Source organism: Chelonus insularis, unplaced genomic scaffold, assembly GCF_013357705.1.
Source record: "Chelonus insularis isolate UGA/USDA-ARS -01 unplaced genomic scaffold, ASM1335770v1 contig_399_pilon, whole genome shotgun sequence".
Taxonomy (NCBI): domain Eukaryota; kingdom Metazoa; phylum Arthropoda; class Insecta; order Hymenoptera; family Braconidae; genus Chelonus; species Chelonus insularis.
In genome coordinates this window covers 2057421-2077254 of record NW_023276554.1, presented here as the reverse complement: position 1 = coordinate 2077254, position 19834 = coordinate 2057421, and the positions used below count along the sequence as shown (strand labels likewise).

The 19834-nt window shown below is 32.6% G+C and overlaps 5 protein-coding genes across 7 annotated transcripts; 3 read left to right on the top strand and 2 right to left on the bottom strand.

Annotated features, from left to right (window-relative positions):
* Positions 1–345: 345 nt before the first annotated feature.
* On the top strand, positions 346–3431 carry LOC118068181 (uncharacterized). The gene is made up of 5 exons (XM_035085401.1): positions 346–793; positions 2142–2356; positions 2468–2682; positions 2771–3046; positions 3129–3431. Exons 2-5 carry the CDS (start codon positions 2216–2218, stop codon positions 3391–3393), a joined length of 897 nt encoding a protein of 298 aa, XP_034941292.1. The 5' UTR covers positions 346–793; positions 2142–2215; the 3' UTR covers positions 3394–3431.
* Positions 3432–3470: 39 nt separating this feature from the next.
* Positions 3471–6681, bottom strand: LOC118068180 (paramyosin-like). Of its 2 annotated transcripts, XM_035085400.1 has the most exons (7): positions 6058–6681; positions 5647–5978; positions 5304–5538; positions 5111–5232; positions 4736–5026; positions 4265–4644; positions 3471–4156 (listed from the first exon to the last, which is right to left on the bottom strand). In XM_035085400.1, exons 1-7 carry the CDS (start codon positions 6175–6177, stop codon positions 3801–3803), a joined length of 1836 nt encoding a protein of 611 aa, XP_034941291.1. In that variant the 5' UTR covers positions 6178–6681; the 3' UTR covers positions 3471–3800. The 2 variants fall into 2 exon arrangements, with proteins under 2 accessions (XP_034941291.1, XP_034941290.1); XM_035085399.1 differs by having other exon boundaries at positions 5304–5978.
* On the top strand, positions 6407–8852 carry Ndc80. The gene is made up of 2 exons (XM_035085397.1): positions 6407–6772; positions 6845–8852. Exons 1-2 carry the CDS (start codon positions 6538–6540, stop codon positions 8557–8559), a joined length of 1950 nt encoding a protein of 649 aa, XP_034941288.1. The 5' UTR covers positions 6407–6537; the 3' UTR covers positions 8560–8852.
* A 130-nt stretch (positions 8853–8982) lies between these two features.
* Positions 8983–10258, top strand: LOC118068182 (transmembrane protein 223). Its single transcript, XM_035085402.1, has 4 exons — positions 8983–9123; positions 9202–9506; positions 9735–9877; positions 10025–10258. Exons 1-4 carry the CDS (start codon positions 9005–9007, stop codon positions 10181–10183), a joined length of 726 nt encoding a protein of 241 aa, XP_034941293.1. The 5' UTR covers positions 8983–9004; the 3' UTR covers positions 10184–10258.
* A 713-nt stretch (positions 10259–10971) lies between these two features.
* Positions 10972–19561, bottom strand: fwd (phosphatidylinositol 4-kinase beta fwd). Of its 2 annotated transcripts, XM_035085395.1 has the most exons (11): positions 19042–19561; positions 17171–17418; positions 15225–16099; positions 15028–15145; positions 14807–14941; positions 14550–14728; positions 14082–14212; positions 13759–13989; positions 13344–13628; positions 12213–13062; positions 10972–12118 (listed from the first exon to the last, which is right to left on the bottom strand). In XM_035085395.1, exons 2-11 carry the CDS (start codon positions 17353–17355, stop codon positions 11931–11933), a joined length of 3177 nt encoding a protein of 1058 aa, XP_034941286.1. In that variant the 5' UTR covers positions 17356–17418; positions 19042–19561; the 3' UTR covers positions 10972–11930. The 2 variants fall into 2 exon arrangements, with proteins under 2 accessions (XP_034941286.1, XP_034941287.1); XM_035085396.1 differs by lacking the exon at positions 17171–17418.
* Positions 19562–19834: the final 273 nt, after the last annotated feature.

The following is a 19834-nucleotide window of genomic DNA, read 5'->3' as shown; positions in this document are numbered from 1 at the left end:
ATGAGTAGGGTTAAGGAAAGAGTACATAGCGTAGAAAAGATGGTTGAAAAGGGTATTTAAAACAACAAGAAGAAGCTTGCAAAATGAAGGGAAAAAAATAGTAGTAGTATATAAGAAGAAAACGAAGTCAAGATATGTTGTAAAAATTTTCTTTCCCTTAAGATGTGAGAAAAGTATAAGAAGAAGAAGCAAACGTAAAAGGAATTATAAACAGCCTGTAGCAAATTCCTCTGGCATGCGGAGTATATTTATAATTCATTGAATTCTTCGAGTGTTATCCTACTAAAGCCCTGAGACTTTGAAAAAATCAAATAGATCCAGAGTTCTTGTCACAGGTTGCGATCTAGCGTGTTATTGGCGTGAAAACAAGATGGCTGCGGAAAGAACCGTGGGCTTGAGGTTCCGCACCGAATACAAAGGTATTACGAGCGCGAATTAAGACTCCCCCACTATTAGGCTAACCGCGGCACAGGTTGTGGCTGAGCTGTAAGGTGGAAGAAGCGTATAGTGTCTCATGGGCACCTTTCCCCAACGAGAATGCTAGTTGGCCGCTAGTATGCCAGCATATTCCGCGACGGTTAGAACCTGGCGTTATTCATAACCAAATTTGCATCCATGTCAACATTGAAGATACTTATTATTTGACACCAAGTGTTTAGTCCTCGATTGTATTGTCGGACCATGACAAGTGCAATCATGATCACCAATCTCATTCATCTCGAACGTTGTTGACGTCATTGACGTATTCCAATGTGCTGCGAGATATCACAGAGTGTGTTTTTGTACCAGTGAGGTATTTTATTTTTATTGAAATATTTCTATCTTCATTTATACTTCTATGATAAATGTATCTGTTATATGTTTTTGTTTATCTGAAAACAATTGTTTAATTTAATTTTTTTGCGCGCGAAAAAAGTAATTAATTGATAATTGAGTTTTTTGTCAAGTGTTTTTTTTTTTTGGTTGGAATAATTAACTTGCATATAAGTTGATTTGATTGGAGTGAGTTAATTAATTAATGACTGTACATTTTTTTGTAATTAAGATAATATTTTGATATGGTTGGTAAACAAGTGAGGATACAAAATACACCAAGTGAGGCAAGGCTCTTAATTACTTGATTATATAAGAATAGGAAATCTCAATATATGGGAAACATACGGAGAAATAAAGATTTTATTTTCACTTGTAAATAGATAATTGTCATGTAGAAGTATGATGAGAAAAAGAGGATATAAATAATACATTGGTTGAAGTGAAGAGAAAGAGAAAGAATGGAATGAATTAAATATGACAATTTGATATGGCAAGTGGTTGGATATAGTCATCACTATTTTTGGAACGTTACGTAGTTTGAAAATTTATTGCCAGCCGCTTTGTACTGAAATGGAGAAAAAACTAAGCTCCGAAGGTAGCGATGCGATTTTTTATCCATTTCCGGTTCTGAAGCGCGCAGTAGTCCAGCATCGAGCTCTCTGATTCGCGAGATGCCGACCGCACATCGACTTGGCATTCCGATTCGTATTTATTTCCACGTCCTTGACCCGAAATAAAAGCGCGTTCACTCCATAAAAAAAAAACATTAGCTATTTAAAGTGTACTTCTCAGCCTCTCAATAAGTCTAGATGAAACAAATTTCAATATGTAAATCATTACAAAACACTCATGTTCTTTATTTCATAATAATGAATGAGGGGCACACGCATGTCTTCAACGAGATTGGTCAATTGTTTTACAGCTCAGTGTTCCGGTGACGACTTGCGAACGCATTTTGACTTTCGAGGATGACTCAACCCAAGAGAAAGTATCTAGAAAGAAACATAAGCAAGTAGTAGCTCTGTAGTCGTTGATTGCAAGACGAGTTTGTGTGGGCTTGTTTAGTAGCTGGTCGTTCTTGCACTCGGCACCTGGTGAACGCACCACAAAATTACGCATAGCGAAAAAAACATTCTCATAATAATCCATTATAACTGTGAACAAGCAGCAATGCAATTTGCGTCCAAGAGTCTTCAACTTCTCTTGGTTTGTCTCCTTGGTTGGGATCGAGAACAAGGTTCTTCACAGGCGTGTCTCCCTTGACCTTGCGCCCACACTCCTTGTCTCCTCTTGAATAAACAAAGATTACTCTTTTATGTTCACAGGTTTGGCCGAGTTGTCCAACAATCAAATTGCCATCAAGGCAACTTGACGACGAATCAAATTAAACCTTTTAACGATGCGTCACAATAACGGATACTTAGTGCATAATAGCAGTGATGCACAGCGTAGTTACTCAACTGACGGTGAAGAGAGTCATCGAGCTACCTCCGTGCGAACTTCTTCTGAATATGCTATCGCCCACAAGCCGAACTCTGTGGTAATAATTCTTTCCTCTCACCTTCGCGTCACACTGGAAACCTCGCCTTTCTCGGTCAACAACTGGTTTTGTCAGACAGTTTCACTGAAATACTTCCTGCCTTTTTTTCAGATTAAAATCGTTGTACCTTCACGAAAAAGTCGCAGGTCGACACATGACAGGGAGCACGATAAACGAGTGCACGTTTCAAGAAACGGCCGTGGCTCAGACTTATCTAGAGACTCGCCACCAAATGGCAATCGCCACAATCCATCCAACAATGGATCTGAAACCAATGTACCCATTTTTATCACCAATACCACCTATAGAACCACTCCAGACCTCAGGTATTTCATTTTTCGTAATCTACCTTTTACTTAATAACCATTCCAAACCACTCGATGTTATCAATAAAGTGTTTCTGTTGAATTATAGTCGAGGATCACGTCACAGTCCGGTATCTAGCTCGAGAGTAGACGACAGAGCGCCCAGTCATTACAGCTATGGATCTGCAAGATCAGGCGGATCAACTGTGAAGACTAAAACCTCCCGGCATGGAGGAATTATCATAGAAACAATGTCGACACCCAATCCTTTCTGTCCGAACACCAAGGGAATGTGTTGTCTCATGTTGCTCATCAACCTCGGACTTATCCTTGTCACTCTCGGCTTTGTTATAGTTATTCAATTATTCCAGCCGCTCATTGTCTGGTAAATACTGATTATATCTTCATCTATTTATATCATTTTTTTCCTCATTAATTTCTCCATCAATCATCTGCTTTTTTTGCAGGATCCTGGGCATAGTCTTTCTCATCTTCGGGTTCATGACACTCATAGGTAGTTTAATCTATTGTGTACATGTCTTTAGGAATGCTAAACATCCCAGTGAATTAAATCCTGAAGATTTATACTGGACGCGCTATTGGCAAGGTCATGTAGGCTCTGCGCCGGAGATTCACTACAAGGCTGAAGAAAAATATCCTGATGACGGTGGCAGCGATCGGTACAGCAAATACTCCGCCAATTATTCAGACCGTCGTAGTCATCGATATTAATGAATTTCTTGTTCATTTACAACTTTTCATTATTGATGGAGCATTTGTTGAATGAATTGAACCAAATCTATGCTAGATTATCTGGCAAGTCGAATTATTTTTTATTATGGCTTTGTAACTAATAGACTGGTATAATGTGCCGTAACAAGTAGTGTTATAACAACAAATCATTTTTTTACAGTGAAAATTCGTTAATTATAGTACCTCACTCTTTCTTTTAATGATTGATACTCGATAGTTTTTATATACAAATTGTTACCAACATTTTTTTATGCTAATAATAAATTAAAATTTATGTATAAAATTAATTATTAATTATAGATTTACTTAATTACGTAAAATTGACTGTTGAATATTATTAATGAATTAAATTAAATTACAAAATTATATCAATTGTAAAATATTCTTTAGGCATAATTTGATTCTGACATACTTATCGTTGGCAATGTACTATCACTCCAATCTGGGTGGGGAAATTTGTGCGGTGGGCTTGGTACACTGACTGGACATTTACTTTTTTGTCTGACATTATCAAACATTACTTGAACTTCCTCCTTTACATTTTTATCAATCACATTTATCGAAGACACACTTTCATGGTAACTACTCTTTTCCGGAGGCACTAGAGTTTTATTTCCTGATGATCTAGATTTATTGTCATTAGATTTCCTTATCCTTGATCTCACGCGTTTCTTTCTCTTGCGGCTTTCGCGTGATAAATTATTGTTCTTACTGGTATCTACTTCATCTGCGCTTTTCATATCTAATTAATTAAGATATATTATTTATAAATTAATTTAAATTAGTTTTTAATAAAGTCTATTTTTCATAACAACTCATTTTGTTACTTCTTATCATTAAATAAACTTACCGTCATTATGATGCTCTGATAATGTTGATGATTGTGATGATTCATGATCAGCGAGACTTCCAAATTCCAAGTGGGTTTTTTCGTCAAATTTAGCATTATCAGTCTCTTCAAGAGTGTCTGATGAAATAATTTGCTGATGTTTTATTTCACCACTTAATTTTACTGAAGGATCTGAACTATTAAAAGGATCAGCAGACATTGATACTTCAGATATATCATGCCATGATGACGGAGCAGCTGTATTAATATTATGACGGGCTAAAAGTTTGTCCTTTTTAGGTAACATTGTTGAATGATGATGAGGATTTAATAATAACTCATTATCCTGAGAGAAATTATTGAAATTTTTCAATTGATTAGCAACATTCTTTTGTAATTCTCTGCAAAATTATTCATACATTTTTTAAAATTAACATACAAATTCATTAAAGTTTTAATTAGCACTAAATGAATTCAAGGAATGCAACTTACTTTATAGATTCACGAAGTTTCCTGAATTCCGAATCTTTATAAGATGATATAATAGTTAATTTTTCTTTTTCTAATTTCAGGTGTTGAGCTTCTTCTATTCCTTCAATTAATTCTTTTTTCAATTCATTTATTTGTTTATTTTCCAGTTTGAGGTCATTAATAATCATTTTATTGGCATAATCCGATTTCAAAGCATCATTTAATTTAGTTCTTAATTGCTCAACTTCAGCTTCTAATTCGTTTTCTCGAGATTTAGTTCGTTTCAAAAGCGATGACAATTCTTGAATACGTCTATGATAGAAAATAAATCATTAATATTACTTAAATAAATTTTAATCAATCAATAAAGTTATTATTATACTAATTTTTTATTACTGTTGAAGAGTAGTGTTCTCTTTACGAATAGATACGTATGATTCTTCCATTGTTTTAATTGTTGCTTCTAACTGTGCAGTGCTAGCTTCTAGTCTAGCTTTCGCAGCAAGTGTTTCCATATCCTGAACAATAAAAAAAAAAAATAAAAGAACAGAAAAAAAATATATATATAAATTAACTACTTTTTTCTTACAATATGAGATAACTGTCCTGACTCTATAGGAATTCGTAAAAGAGCTTGTTGCATTTCTGTTAATATATTGCTCGCTTTTTCACCTTCTATTGCATGCTCCAACTCTTTCATCAAGAAGGCTAATGCTCTAACTGGATTTAATCGTCTAAAATTCTCATTAGTACCGTCGAATATTCCTCCACATTGCACTGCTTTATCATAAACAATAACAGCCTCAGCACGGTTAACATATGATCTAGTTGAACACACACCGTTATTTGATTGTTTAGAACGCTCTTGGGGTTTGTAAGGAGATGATTGGTTTGATAATATCTCATCAAAAGGTATGGCCTGATTTACATACTTGCATGATTTTTTTTTGGTTTCTGCTGACTTTCTAATTTCTTTATCGTCAATATTTTCAGACTTGCTTCTGGCTTTCAAGTCTTGTGGATTTTTTGTTTGATGTAGAACTTGTTTAAGTGTTGAAATACTTTGATCTCGTAAGATTTTATTCCAATGATGATTTTGGAAAGCACCTCCTGATCGTCCATTATCAGGTAGTGGATTTTTATCAGGTGTTTTATTATCACTGGTTTTTGGAGAACCCTTTTTACTTTTTTTCTTAACCGTTACCTCCACAGTAGTGGTATCATCATTAATAAGAACAATTCCATTTGGTGATTTATATGGGCTCTGTAAATTTATAGTATTAATTTGCGTATTAAATATAAAATATTAAACTTTGAATTATGTTAAAGTACACAATGTTTACCTCACGGCTTACAGAACCACTTCTCCGTTTAACAACTTCATTAATACCGCTTTTAATATTTTTCATTGACGAGGTTTTATGATTATCTTCTGATCTACGATTCATTGCACTGGATTTCATTATAGAATTAATAATATTAACAAAAAAATTATATTTTTATTCAACTTTTAATCATTTAATCAAACCGGTGGCAGTTGTAACGATGCCAACGTTTATTTTGTCAAGAAGGTTAGAAATTAATTTTACAATGTTACCATCCGTCAGTAAATTTTATTTTCTGATAATCAAACATTTCAATGGCGCTGTAATATATTTCTGAAGTTAAATAGTGCACCGCAAGATGGCTATCCACTTTAATTTCAGTAAGTAACGAATTTTATAAATGAATGTTGTTATTCTGTAACTTTAAACTTTGAATTGATATTTTTTAATAATCATATGTGAATATTTGTCAGTAAAAGGTTCAATACACAAACAATAATGAGGTCAACTTTATCAGGCCGCAAATCGTCCATTAATCCTTCACGACTACCAACATTTGATAGGGGTGAGAAGTCTCTTGCTTCTTCTGAACCTAGAGTATCAAATTTGACTAAACCCAAGTCACAAACAACAAATACTGAATCACAAATTCCTAGATCAAGAATCACAAGTAGTTCTTCATCAGATAGAGGGAGTATTAGACGTTCGAATTTAAAATCAATAAGTGGAGCAAGTAAGTCATTTAATTAAAATGTTTATAATTTTATTTTTCAACACATAATTATTTAATTTTTATATTTTCTAGGTAAAGTATCAGGCAATGGAGCACATCATCAGTTAACAACACCCAGAACTCCACATGTTCAACCTACAAAATTTGCACCTGATCTTCCTTCAGGTTCTAGAGGTAGATCTCCATCAGCTGAAAGAGCAAGTGAAATAAAGACTAATCCTGGACCTAAAAAAGACACAAGGCCACTAAATGATAAAAACTTTCAAACTGAAATGCTCATGAGAATCGATAGTTTCTTTGAAAACGTGAATCAACAATCATTACTTAATGCTAATGGAAGTTTAAAGCCAATTTCTTTAAAGATCTTTGTAGCAGTAACAGATTTCTTACTCAAATTTTTGGATTTTAAATTATCACTCAATTCTAATAATTACATGGAAGAGCTACCAAAAATTGCAAAAAAACTAGAGTATCCTGGAGTAGTAGCTAAATCATGGTTAAAAACTGCCAACACCATGCATTCTTGGCCTCATGTTCTAGGCTGGTTGTCTTGGCTTGTTGAAATTTGTGAGGCTAATGATATTGCTGATCAACAATTTCAATTAACAAGTACTCCTTGTATTGATTCTATCGATGAAGGAGCTATTAATCGAAATCAATTGATCCAATTGCTACAGATGTATAAGGTTTGGAATGAAGGAAAAGATGAAAAGGTAAAAGAATTATCTAATGAATATGTTCAAAGTATTGCTGATGGATGTGGTTTTCGTGTAGAAGATCTACAAGAAGCTGAAGAAGAATTCGAAAAAAATCAAAAAAAATATGATGAAGTTGATAAAGCTGATCAAGATATCCAAGAAGAGATTAATGTCACACTATCAAAGTTAGAAGCATTAAAGCTTGATAGGAGTAAGCAAATAATGTATATGGAAGAGATGGATAAATTTTTGAGTAAAACAGAAATAGATATTCAAAATTTAAATAAAGAAACAGCTATTCTAGAAAAATTAGAAAAAAAAAATTTACAAATGCAACAGGAGTTAAATGATGCTATTGCACAACAAATAATAACTCCGCAAGAACGTGATGCAATTTTAAAACAATGTACAGACATGGTAAATTATATCAATCAGTTTGATATACATATAGAAGAGCTACAGAAAGAGATTTGGACTGATGATCTCAAACATTCTCACATCATAGAAAAATTAAGTGAAGCAATTTTTGCATACAATCGAGATGTTGTAATTAATGTCATTCCAGATGCTAAAGACTTACAATTACCAGAAAGTTCACTGAATGATAAAAATTATAAAAATTATCTTGATGAAAAAATAGAAGCAATGAAAAGATTGAAAGAAGTACTAAAGAAGCAACTTAATAATCATAAATCTATAATCAACACTCATATGGAGGAGTTGGAGACTTTACAAGATAAACTTAAAATTCAGGAACAAAAAAGAGAAGCTTGGTTTTCTAAGAATCATGAAAAGAAAATGCTGTTGAATAATATAAAATCAAATATGAAAGAAGAAGAAGAGAAGTTAATTGCCACCATTAATAAATATGAAACTGAAATAAGTCTTGCAAAGAGTCAATTTCCTGATTTGGAAAAAATAAAATATGAAGTTACTGAGAATAAGGAAAAATTGGAAGCTGTTGAACGACGAAAGACATTTTTAGAACAGTCTTCAAAGCGTCTATTCCAGAGATTTTATGAGCTAGTAAATTCAGATAAAAGAGAGTTACACAAAATTGCAGAAAGTTTAAGAAAAATTGAAATATAATTATTTGTTTATAAAAAATGAATTAATTAATGTAGAGAATTTTATTGTACAAATTGAATTACTTTTTTAGAATTTAAGTTATTATAATTTTGATATAAAAATTTTAATAATTAAAATAGACAACTCTTTTGTCGACTTATTTTTGTATGGTCGGATGAATGCCGCTCCATTAGTTTCGTGTGTGATTTTATATCACCAAGGTTTAAGTATTTTATAAAGTACTTTTCTATGTAAAAAACGCTAGAAATTGAAAAGAATTATAAATAAATAAATAAAGATTATTATTAAATATATATTTCGTACAGTTTTTCATTGCCGGTCTGTTGAGTTTATACAGATATGTGAACACGTTTTCATCGTTTGAGAGGTTAACTTTTAAATCTGAGACTAGAAAAAATTAAATAGACTGAATTAACAAATAATTCTAGTTATTATTGTTAATAAAATGGCATTAAATTTTTGTAAAACATTTTTTACGTTAAAATCTAATATTTTTTACGTCAATTGTTTAGTAAACAATGTAAGAAATTTCCATTCTTTGCGACTCCCACTGAGGACATTAAAGTAAGTTATTATTTTATTTTATATTTATAACATAACAATAAATAAATAATTCATCAACCTTTGTAATTTAATGAATAGTTTCAGGTATCCTAAAGGAAATATTTCTAGCCCAAAAAGATCATTTACACTTTACCCAAGCAGAAGGCAAACTGCCAAAGAAGTGAATCTTAATGTTGCTAATAATGTTGTATTATTTAAACACGAAAACAGCCGATACTTTAGAACATTATCACTACTAGCACTTGGTCAATTTCTTTTATTCTTTGGTGTCGGTTATTCACTGCTACCGATACTACCTGGTCGTAAAAATAATCAGCCATTGTTAAATTATATTATGAATGCAAAATTACCAGTAGCAGTAGTAGTTACCCCAATGTTGTGTGGTAAGAATGATTTATTTTGAAGAGTATCATGTACTTTATTACAGAGTCAGGCAAATTTGGACCTTCCAGCACCTAAAGCGGGTATAGGTATAGCAGGTAAAGATAAAGGTCCACAGTGGTCAGTACACAAGTGCTAGCAGGTCATGTTTTGACTGGCTCTTCTTTATTACCCACCTGTTAATACCTACTAATAGTTATTACTTACTAATAAGCTTAGTTTATTTACAGGACTTCTTGGGCCTTATCTCATGTGTACGTTTATTGGAAGATCAATAAGATATATTATTTTAAATAAAGGTGGTGAGAAAGTAACAGTTGTTACATATAATGTATTTAAAAAATCACCTCAGTTTACTGTACCCATTGATAAGGTAATTATTTTTTTACAATACGAATATTAGTGCACTACAAACATTGAAAGAGAAAATAAAAGACTTTTATATTTGGTGCAATTAAATCATAACGTGTTTAAAATTGCTCAATTATAATAAACTAATGTATTATTGGTTTTTTTATAGGTATCTGTTAATAAAAGTCGAACGGAGTTGAATAAATACATGTCAATAAAATTTGAGGGCAAACCACTTTACTATGTCATTCATAAAGAAGGGACATTTGTGAACCCAGAACTCTTTGATAGTTCAATTGCTTTTAAAAAACGTGGTTCATCAAAATAATTCTTTATCATTATAAAATTATTAGTTTTTATTTATATTATGAAGATAAATAAAGATTATTATTAGAAATAAAAAGCAAACTATCTTCTAATTAAGGAAGAAAAAAAGTGTACAAATTATTGAAGGACAAAATGCATGTATTTTATTGATATTTCTTTTCGATAAACTCAGAGAATAACGATTTTGCTATTGAAGCAGCCACATTATTTATAGTAGATCAGATAAAAAATTTTATAAGAATCATAAAAAATGCAATTGTGGAAAGAAAATGTCTTTAATAATAGAGAAATGAATACGTGAAAAAATAATATATTGAAGTTGAAGTAAAGTTTTTCCATAATAATAATACAATTGATATTTATCGTTATATCTATGATGTATGTAGTTTCTATAATTAAACTCAATTCAAATAAAAGTTATCGCTTAAAACAGTTTTTAATTAGTGGAACAATATTGCAATAAAAAATAAAATATAAATAAGAAAAAAATAAAAACATTTGGAAGTCAGAAAAATTGTGGACACTGTGGGTCTGTTTATCTGTATAAGATTTGATTTTGTTTTATACATCAAGTTATTCTTAAACAATATTTTTAATGCTTCAATTTATGTACATACAATATTTTTAATTATAATTTATTAGCTTAAATAAACATATAACGGTGAAATTTTATTAAATAATCGTCTGATCATAGCTAAGATATTTTGTAATATAACGATGAAACTATGCAATAAGAACATGTAAAAACTTTCAATATTGATTCCTTCCAAGATTCACTATCATTAGTTAATATACTTATGCTTATTTATTTAAATTCTCGCAATTAATCGTAATAGTAATTTATATAAAGTAGGAAATTTTCGTTTTTTTTTTTTTTTACTTTTTTACTTCTTGAGTATTTGTCTTTCACCACTAAGCCCATGGAAATAGCCCACAATCATTCAAGGTCTTTTTTTCTAAGTCGTTTAAACTAAAGATACAGCAATTCATCCTTTCACGGTATATTTTTCCACTAATAAAAATTGTCAAGTATTTAATGACAATGTAATTTCATTTTATGTACAGTATACAGATTATCACTGCATGAAACATTCATAAATTTAGTACGACGGCACATTCGTGTCTTTATTTAACATCATCGCCTTTATCATTCTCCTACAAATAAGGCACCTTCGACAAATTACTCTGTTAAAAGCTACAACGATCTAGCAGTTTTATCTTCAGTCAATTACCATAAAGTCTGCACCGATGATAGCTTTGTAATTGTCATTCGAGGCGTAGTTACAAGTTTTTCTTATACATTTACAAATATCAAGTGAAAATTAATTACATAAAAAATTCAACACTTCTCTATAACTTCCTTTAAAGATTTTCATTCTTTAAGTCGGATTATTATTTTAAAAATTTTCTTTCTTAGTTTCTTTTTTTTTTTTTTTATAACTTAATATTGACATCAATCTGAAGCATTTATAGATGCTAAAATCGATTGAGTTATAATATAAAGTTGATATACTTTAAGCAATTAATAAGTTTTTAAATATTTCTTTAAAAAACAAGCTTACATTTAATTAAATGTCCTCATTTTCGCTATTTGTGCTTGCGAAATATAATGTGGATTTTCGAAAGCACTTGAGAGATGTCAATTGTTTGAATAAAATAATTATAAAAGATTTCCTTTACACAAAATAAGATGATTTTTTAAAGCACAGGAAAGTTTAATTTATTTTTTTTTTTTTTGTTACCAATAATTATAGAGTGCCGTTAGCAAAGTATTGATATCGATCGTATAATTTGGTCGACCACGAATGAATGCTACCCTCAACGAGGTCTTCGACGTGTTGCCGTAATTGATCCTCTGTCAGTGTTAAATGGAATCGATTCTTGAGTCCTTGAACGGTCGCTGCACCTCCACTTCGAAAGCACGGAAGTTGCGAACCTGTAGAAATGAGGTCACGTATGAAACTCGCAATAACTTTATTTTAAATTTTTGTAATAAATTTTAAATCAAAATAAACTTAATAAAAACTTACCCGACAGCATTATCTCCACCAGGTTAACGACTTTATCCATGTGCTTTCGTGCAGCAACAAGCCCTTGAAGTATGAGATTTTTAAATTCTTGAAACATCTTTGATTGACTCCCACCCATAACTTCAACAAACTCTGGAGTAAGTTTAAAAGGACTTGTTTCGAATCCCAAGTTTCTTGGTGACGTTGATAGAATAAAACCAAAATCTATATGAATAAGATGTCCATCACTATGCAGTAAAATGTTCCCATTATGTCGATCTTTTACTTGAATAAGATAACAGACAAGACAATAAGCTGCACAGCTTTGAACAAAATGTTTTTGGGCCCTGGCAAATCCTTCAGAATTAGCTGGACCAAATTCTCGTTCAAAGTATTGAAGAAGTGTCAATTGACAATGTTTTTTAATTTGATGAAGTGAAACAGTGTTCAAAATAGGTTCAATTAATCCACTGTCATTAGATAAACACAAAATTTTATATGGCCGCACCCAGAGGGGAAGTTTCTCATCTTGCCAAATTTTCTGCAGCATCGACAGTAATTGTGATGCTAAAAGTTCTTGTCTAAGATCATCACCACACTTAACAATTACTGCTAACAACCGCCACGAAGCCAAATGACCGTAAGGACTAGATGCTCTTATCCTTCGCTGCTTCAATTCCCAAGGCTCTTTGAGCACCGCTGCTGAAGGATCTTCCGGATCATGATTAAATGTCGCGCTGGGAGTTGCAGCCAATTCACTTAATCGTCTTTTAATATCACCAGGCACGAATACTGGCTCACGACTGTCCGAACTTTCTTGGCTCAATTGAGATATCGTGTCTCGGTCTTTGGGCTTTCGGAGTTGTAGATACTGAAATCAATTCAAATTTATTATATAAACGTTTGAATCATAAATCACAAATGAAATCATTTGAATGTTACATTGTTGCAAAAGTCGTTACTGATGTAACGATAAATTCAATGCAGTTTATGAGACATTTGTTAAAATTTTGCTCAAACTAAACTTCATAAATTACTAAACAATGTCAATTAATTAAAAATAAAATAAATAATAAAGTGAATACATTAATGAAAAATTGTGATAAATTTTACAACAGTTTCATTATGAATTTTTATACAAATAATATATACCTGTTGCGTGATTTCATCGTCTTCTTGACTCCAACAGTCTGCAGGATCATCATCTGGATAATTAAATGCATTTTCTCCGACCCTCGATATGATACTTTTTATAGGAGTTTGTCGTTGTTGAGCAACTGCATTCGACGAACAATTCGACGAATTAGACTGTTCATTACCCGTTAAATTTTCTTCAGACTTAGTATGTCGTAGCGAACTTCCCATTATTTTCGTGGGAACTGGAGAAGTATAAAGATCTTCAACTTCCAAGACTTCGACATAAATGATATACGGTGCCTGTAAATTATAATAAATACTCAATGTATCGATGCTAATTTTAATCTTAAACAATACAATTTTACTTTCGAAAGTTATGAAAGCATATGTGAATCATATAAAAGAGAAATCATATAAGCATTCTTTTTACCTTATCTTTGCTATTAAGCACTGCTGCGCATTGCGGTGGCACTCTTACGATATGATGGGGTATTGTACTATGTAAAGGAAGCCATACCCTTGCTGGGAGATTCAAGTTGAGTGTATTTAACTCAGCTACTAGTTGAACGGTTTTACTTTCCTTTGTAGGAATAGTTCCAAGCAATTTTCCAATTGATATCAGTGCTTGAATGAACTCGAGCTCTGGAGCGAGTCGAGGGGCCTAATGATAAAAATAAAAAATAAAGTATCACTTAAATAGACGATTCAATTAAAATAATTGAATTAGTTTATTGATAGTTATATTTTTCTTACATTACAGAAGCAATCAGTCTTCTGTCCTCGTAAGTCATTAACCACACCTTGGCAGGAATCAAAACAGGTACATCCGTTGTCAAATGCTCGACCAGAGCTCAGGTCCCCAAGGCTCACCTTATTTGCTACACCTAAAAACACGCATTTGTTTATTAAAATTTTATATAAATAATTTAATTTACTTTTAATAGACATTGAAAAGTTTCCTATAATTAATTATACTCTAGAATAAACCTTCACTTTCTATCGTTTGTTTATTTATAACATCTCTTATGCAAACAAAATCTAACAGAATCTATTCTTACAATCTTGACACGTGTATTATAACAATAAAACATAATCAATTGAGATATTTAAATTAACTGATAATAGAATATAAAAATAACCAAGGCGACGTTATCCAGGAGGATTAGATGAATCAATTTCGTACGTATAATATGGAAGATATTAATATTTATAAATTATTACCGGAATGGCTTCGACGCAATGATTGAAAAAGACCAGTAGCATCAGATTGCGATCTTTGGTGGGTTTTTTTATTGGGCGATGCTACCATTTGAGCTGAAGGCAGAGGCGGAGGCGCTGGAACTTGTAGTCCACTAATTTTCTGCTTTCTCGCTACTTCATTACCCTTTGACCTATTTTTTCTATAAAAATAACGAACGTTAATTGATAATTATGAGCACAAAGATGTTAAGAAGATAAAGAAAATTTATTACACATACCTAAGTTCATCTGATAAAATAAGGTTTTTGAGCTTGGTCCCATGAGACTTTTTTTTCGATGGCAAATGAGCATCTGAACTGTAAGCATCTAGCAACCAAGCGCATTTTAACGAAAAGTCTGCGGTTTGCCTACATCTGTAATAAAATTAAACGTTATCTATATTGTTTATGCTCTTTCGTTTGTACGCTTTAGTATAATTTATTGAAAATTCTTTAATTACCTATGGACAAGATACGGGTAGAGAACCTCCGTAACATCGTGCAATTGTATATACATCAAGACGAGTTGTGGTAAATAAAAGTCCACTTCACTATCTGGGAAGCTAAACAACTTGTTGACTGTAACAGATTGATTGTGAAAAAAAAATATTCCCAAGAGCAATAAACATATGTTTTACGATGTAGATTAATAGCCTACCAAGATAGCTTTGTACCCCAGGCTCTTTAGAGTTGAAGAGGTAGGAAATAGCCATGGACATATCGAAAATTTGACTCTCGAATAACCTGAGTAGACATCCTTCACTTGGTTTTGGCTGGACTGTTTCTTGCGTATTAATTTCCAATGGTTTTTTTGCCATTTCATCATCTGGCTGTGTTGCCCCGCAACACAAAGTGATTGCTGCACCAGCAAGTTCTCTTTGTACGGCTACTTCGAGAGTATTATGATATCCGTTAGTATTACTACTGTTTGGTTGTTCATCTCGGAGTTCTTTGGCTGTACAATCACCGTTTTTAAGCTCTCGAGTGGTTAAATGATCACCATTAACCAATGGTTGTTCATTGCTAATGTGTTCTCTATCACCAGACACATGATTTGCTTCAGACACTTGGAGAATACACTGCTCCATGTTTTTTGACAATGACTCGCTTATCACAACGTCTACAGGCGACACTGAAACAACACTTTCGTCTCCGTCCACTGCATCAACACTATCCATATCTCCTGCTTGAGACAATGATGAATCAAGACTCTCTCTACTATGTAAATGGTCTACACTGGACTCTCTTGTTGTTGCATTAGCAGCGTCACTAGATCCACTATCAGATCCACAAAGAATCCCTGAATCGTCAGATCCAAGGCTGGCAAGGTCTTCTCTTTCTCTACTACGAGATTTTATTGATGGCGTTGATGTTTTTGCCGCCGGATCCGGCACAGTTTCACATTCTGGGCTTGGTGTTACATCCACTTCTGGAATACGTTGCAATGCAGAGTCGAGACTTCGATTTCTGTGATGCAGCGTCAGTGTCGTAACAGTTGCTTGCGGAACCGGAGGAAGTAGGATACCCATCGACCTGAAACATTTATTTTATCACAACTGTTTTGTATACAATTCTATTTCTCCCTATCTTCCTAACATTTACAACTGTCTCTACTGCTCTGAGAATATCTCTTTCTTTCAGTATTTTCGCCACAGAAGCTATTTAATTCTTTTATCGTTACACATTTAATTATATTATATTATACCAGTATCATCGTTTAATCACATTGCAATTTAATTTCCCTTTTTCATTAAAACGTAATAGTATCATTTCCACCAATAAGGACTAAGTAAAATTCTGCTTTTGATTATTAATTGATTTTACGTCATATTGGTTTAAATTTTTTTACGAATGACGTAAATTAATATATTCAATGTATTTAAATGCTTGCAATTGTTTTATTACTGATTTAATTTCATGAAAATCGTGATAATAATAAATTACAATAATTATCAAAAGTATTTCATTCTTGTAGTAAACGCGCAATTTAAATTAATATCAATAATTTATACACTTTACAATGTAATTGTAATAAAACTCAATATTTTCTCATTTGTCTCTTTAAAAAAAAAAACTACATAATTGATACATGAGAAATCATTTTTAATCCTTATATTATAATTTCACGTAAGACCCTTTTTTTACATTCACCTTTAATAACCTCATGATCTTCATAAGTGTTGCATTTATTAATAAATTTTTTATCAATTACCCGTGATGTATTAAAAAATGATTCTTTAATAAAGATCATAGGAGCTGATTGATTAAAGGGCCATTTATTTCAATAAATATACCAAGAATTTCAAAGAATGATTAGAATAATTTTATAGTCCACTTGATGAATATAAAATGAAAAGCTCAAATAATTTCTCAAACTACCTAAGCTCCGGCTGTACAAATCTCACTAATTTACAGCTCCAATTGGCCTACTTTGCTTCATTACATTTGCATTTTAACTTTTCATAAAGCTTAATGCAAGCACTGTCCATGAATGAGATGGAATAAAATCATAAAGCTTTTTACATAAAATACAATTGCAATGTTGAAAAACTAAACAGAGCAGTAAAAACACAAGGAAATTATAATTGATTAGAGTGCGTGTACCTAAAGTCCAAGCTATGATTTCGTTGATGAGTGGTCAGTCTGTTGCGTACGTTGATTGGTGGGTTCGGCCTGCCATGGACAAGAGGAACATTGCAGCCAGATGATTTGTGCCGTTTGATGTGTGCCATACATTCCTGGCGATTTTGTCCACTAGTAGGCACTGCCACGGCTACCACTTCGCTCATATTAAAGTTGAACGAGCTATGGCTCGGCTAACAGTCATCTGCAGCTCATGACGCTCACTTTACCTACAATCGAGCCAATCATCAGCATCAAACAATTTGCTAGCACATGCATTCTCGTGATACTCCACTTTTTAATCTTTCTAGACATTTAATTTTATGCACAACTGCAATAACTTTAGCAAATAAATGATTATTTGCTTTCCATTGAATTTTATTTTACTTCCTGATAGGAAGGATACATTTTATTTTTTTTTATTCCAAGTTCCAGATAGTTGGTTGATAGTTGGAGATAAATTATGACTATTTTTATTATCATGTCAGCCGAATATATATATTTATTTTCGTTGAATATTTACACCAAACAAGCATGCAAATACTTTTTGACACTATTTAATGTTTGAACGATAAACTTCTGTACTTGATTGGATGAGTTTTTACGAGGATCATCGTTCAAATAGTTCAACAAATTGACATGCTGACACTATATAAAGACATATTTGTTTTGTTTGTTTTGGTGGTGTAAATGATTGTGTATGTAATGTTTAATGTACGTTGTACTTGATTCAGATGGGAATAAATGAATTGATATGATATTTAATCACTGATGGAGTACAGGATTTAATTGGAATGATCATTATCTGAATGTGATATCACGAATAGGAAAAAGAGTTGGTTTTTCGACTCATGTAATATAATAAAAAATAAAATAAATTTTGAGAGCATAATAACAAAGGTAATAACTCGTGTTGATAACACGTCAATATAAAATACACTCTTTTGTCTAAATAATAAAGAAAAACTACGATGCAATGAGAAATAAAAATAAAAAAAAATAGCACTAGAAAATTTTCCATTGACTTGACATCAATGTATAAAATCTAGTGCAATGCCAGACTATTTAATCTTATCTGTACATATTTTCACGAGAGTAAAATGTCATAAATGGTGATAGATTTAAAAAAATGTTATAAAAGTAATTTAACAGAAAGTAACACATGACTATAATTGTTTATTTCTTTATAACAAATCTTAACATATTGCAAAAGAGAATAAACTTTCACATAAAGACGTCAGAGATAGAAAATAAAATAAAATTAATCCACTAGTAACTTTCATTTAATAAATTGCACATTTGTTTTGTCTGTTCACCTTTTAAAAAGCTAATATTTACTGTAGCAGTTTGATAAAAAGACAGATAATAACACGATTAGAAATGCATTAGCCTAAAGAAAGAAAAGAAAACAAAATTAACTGAGTACAATATGAGCATAAAGGCAGTGTGAAAGCCATGAAAGAGGTGGAGGAGAGGATGGAGAGTAGAGAATCTAGGCTACGGCATTCTGCTTCTCTTGGTTTGTACTCTTTCTGCACTCGTGTGACTAGAATTTTATCTCTTGGCGATATTTTTTTATTCGCCTTTTTTTTCGTGACTTCCCCATTACAAATAATAAAGAACTGATGGAAACGTGAGGGAAGTAGTCCCGGCGCGTCTTCCGATGGGTGTGCCGGGCAGGAACAAGGATGAAAAGACACACATACTTCGTGTTGACAATCAGATTGTCACGACCCGCCCCCGTGAAGTTTCCTATGCAAAATCGATCTAGGATCGTCTTTCTAACCCCCGGGAAAGAAGTCATGTAGTGTACATAAAGGAAGTGGAGCCAAACAGAAACAATGTAAACTCACCAGCAATGCTGTTTCCTTTTTTTTTTTTTCTTTTCTTCCTTTTTTGGGTTATAATCAGGACAAGAGCATAATCCACAGAACTTGGTGAGTTTTTTTTTTTATTAAATTGACACTAGACTTGACACTTTGCTGCTTACACTATATCTACTATACTTAGATGAAGCAAACTCACTGTAAAATACTATAAACACGCGCACAAGCATTACATGCACATAGAAAATATCCACACTTTGATGAGAATAATGATGATACTACACGACCGTGTGCCAAAGAAAGAATTCACGATTCACTTGTGCTACCAATGGCTGGCTCTCGCTTACTCTTTTACGTCTGTCACCGTCTTGCTCTTAACATGAGAGAGACAAACCGCTTCGATTCGATCTCAATGTTCAAACTCGCCCGGGGATACTCCCTCTGATATAATACTTCTACAAGTCGTCACTCTGACGTTTCCGTATGTTGCGATATTCTTAAGTCACTCTCTACGCTTTTGACTTTAATCCCGAGGGCGTCCTTAAATCCATTAGACGCACGTCTTGGAGTAACGTTCTTGTACGCCAACGTAGCACTAACGACCCTGGTGACTGGTCGTATCTCGACTGTTTGTGCGCGGTGAACAAGCTGCTCTGCCACAGTACACACGCCTACCAACTGGTACGATTCAAAGTCCGAGACCAGGAATGTATAGTGTTTTTTTCGTGCCCTTCTGTTTTGAGAAAAAAATGACAACATTAGAAAAAAAATCTTTGTTTGTCAACAGTAGTTATTTATTATCTAACCTCAAGATTTGTTG

Bases quoted from the DNA above. Each gene is read 5' to 3' on its own strand.
- fwd (XM_035085395.1), bottom strand. From the start codon at position 17,355: ATGAGCGAAGTGGTAGCCGTGGCAGTGCCTACTAGTGGACAAAATCGC. The intron at 16,100-17,170 runs GTACACGCACTC...TAAATGTTTCAG, and splicing joins AATCATAGCTTGGACTTTAG to GTCGATGGGTATCCTACTTC. The intron at 14,942-15,027 runs GTAATTAAAGAA...ATTTTATTACAG, and splicing joins TACCCGTATCTTGTCCATAG to ATGTAGGCAAACCGCAGACT.
- Ndc80 (XM_035085397.1), top strand. From the start codon at position 6,538: ATGAGGTCAACTTTATCAGGCCGCAAATCGTCCATTAATCCTTCACGA. The intron at 6,773-6,844 runs GTAAGTCATTTA...TATATTTTCTAG, and splicing joins AAAATCAATAAGTGGAGCAA to GTAAAGTATCAGGCAATGGA.
- LOC118068182 (XM_035085402.1), top strand. From the start codon at position 9,005: ATGGCATTAAATTTTTGTAAAACATTTTTTACGTTAAAATCTAATATT. The intron at 9,124-9,201 runs GTAAGTTATTAT...TTTAATGAATAG, and splicing joins CTCCCACTGAGGACATTAAA to TTTCAGGTATCCTAAAGGAA. The intron at 9,507-9,734 runs GTAAGAATGATT...GTTTATTTACAG, and splicing joins AGTTACCCCAATGTTGTGTG to GACTTCTTGGGCCTTATCTC.
- LOC118068180 (XM_035085399.1), bottom strand. From the start codon at position 6,177: ATGAAATCCAGTGCAATGAATCGTAGATCAGAAGATAATCATAAAACC. The intron at 5,979-6,057 runs GTAAACATTGTG...ATAAATTTACAG, and splicing joins GTGGTTCTGTAAGCCGTGAG to AGCCCATATAAATCACCAAA. The intron at 5,233-5,303 runs GTAAGAAAAAAG...TTTATTGTTCAG, and splicing joins CAGGACAGTTATCTCATATT to GATATGGAAACACTTGCTGC.
- LOC118068181 (XM_035085401.1), top strand. From the start codon at position 2,216: ATGCGTCACAATAACGGATACTTAGTGCATAATAGCAGTGATGCACAG. The intron at 2,683-2,770 runs GTATTTCATTTT...GTTGAATTATAG, and splicing joins AGAACCACTCCAGACCTCAG to TCGAGGATCACGTCACAGTC. The intron at 3,047-3,128 runs GTAAATACTGAT...CTTTTTTTGCAG, and splicing joins TTCCAGCCGCTCATTGTCTG to GATCCTGGGCATAGTCTTTC.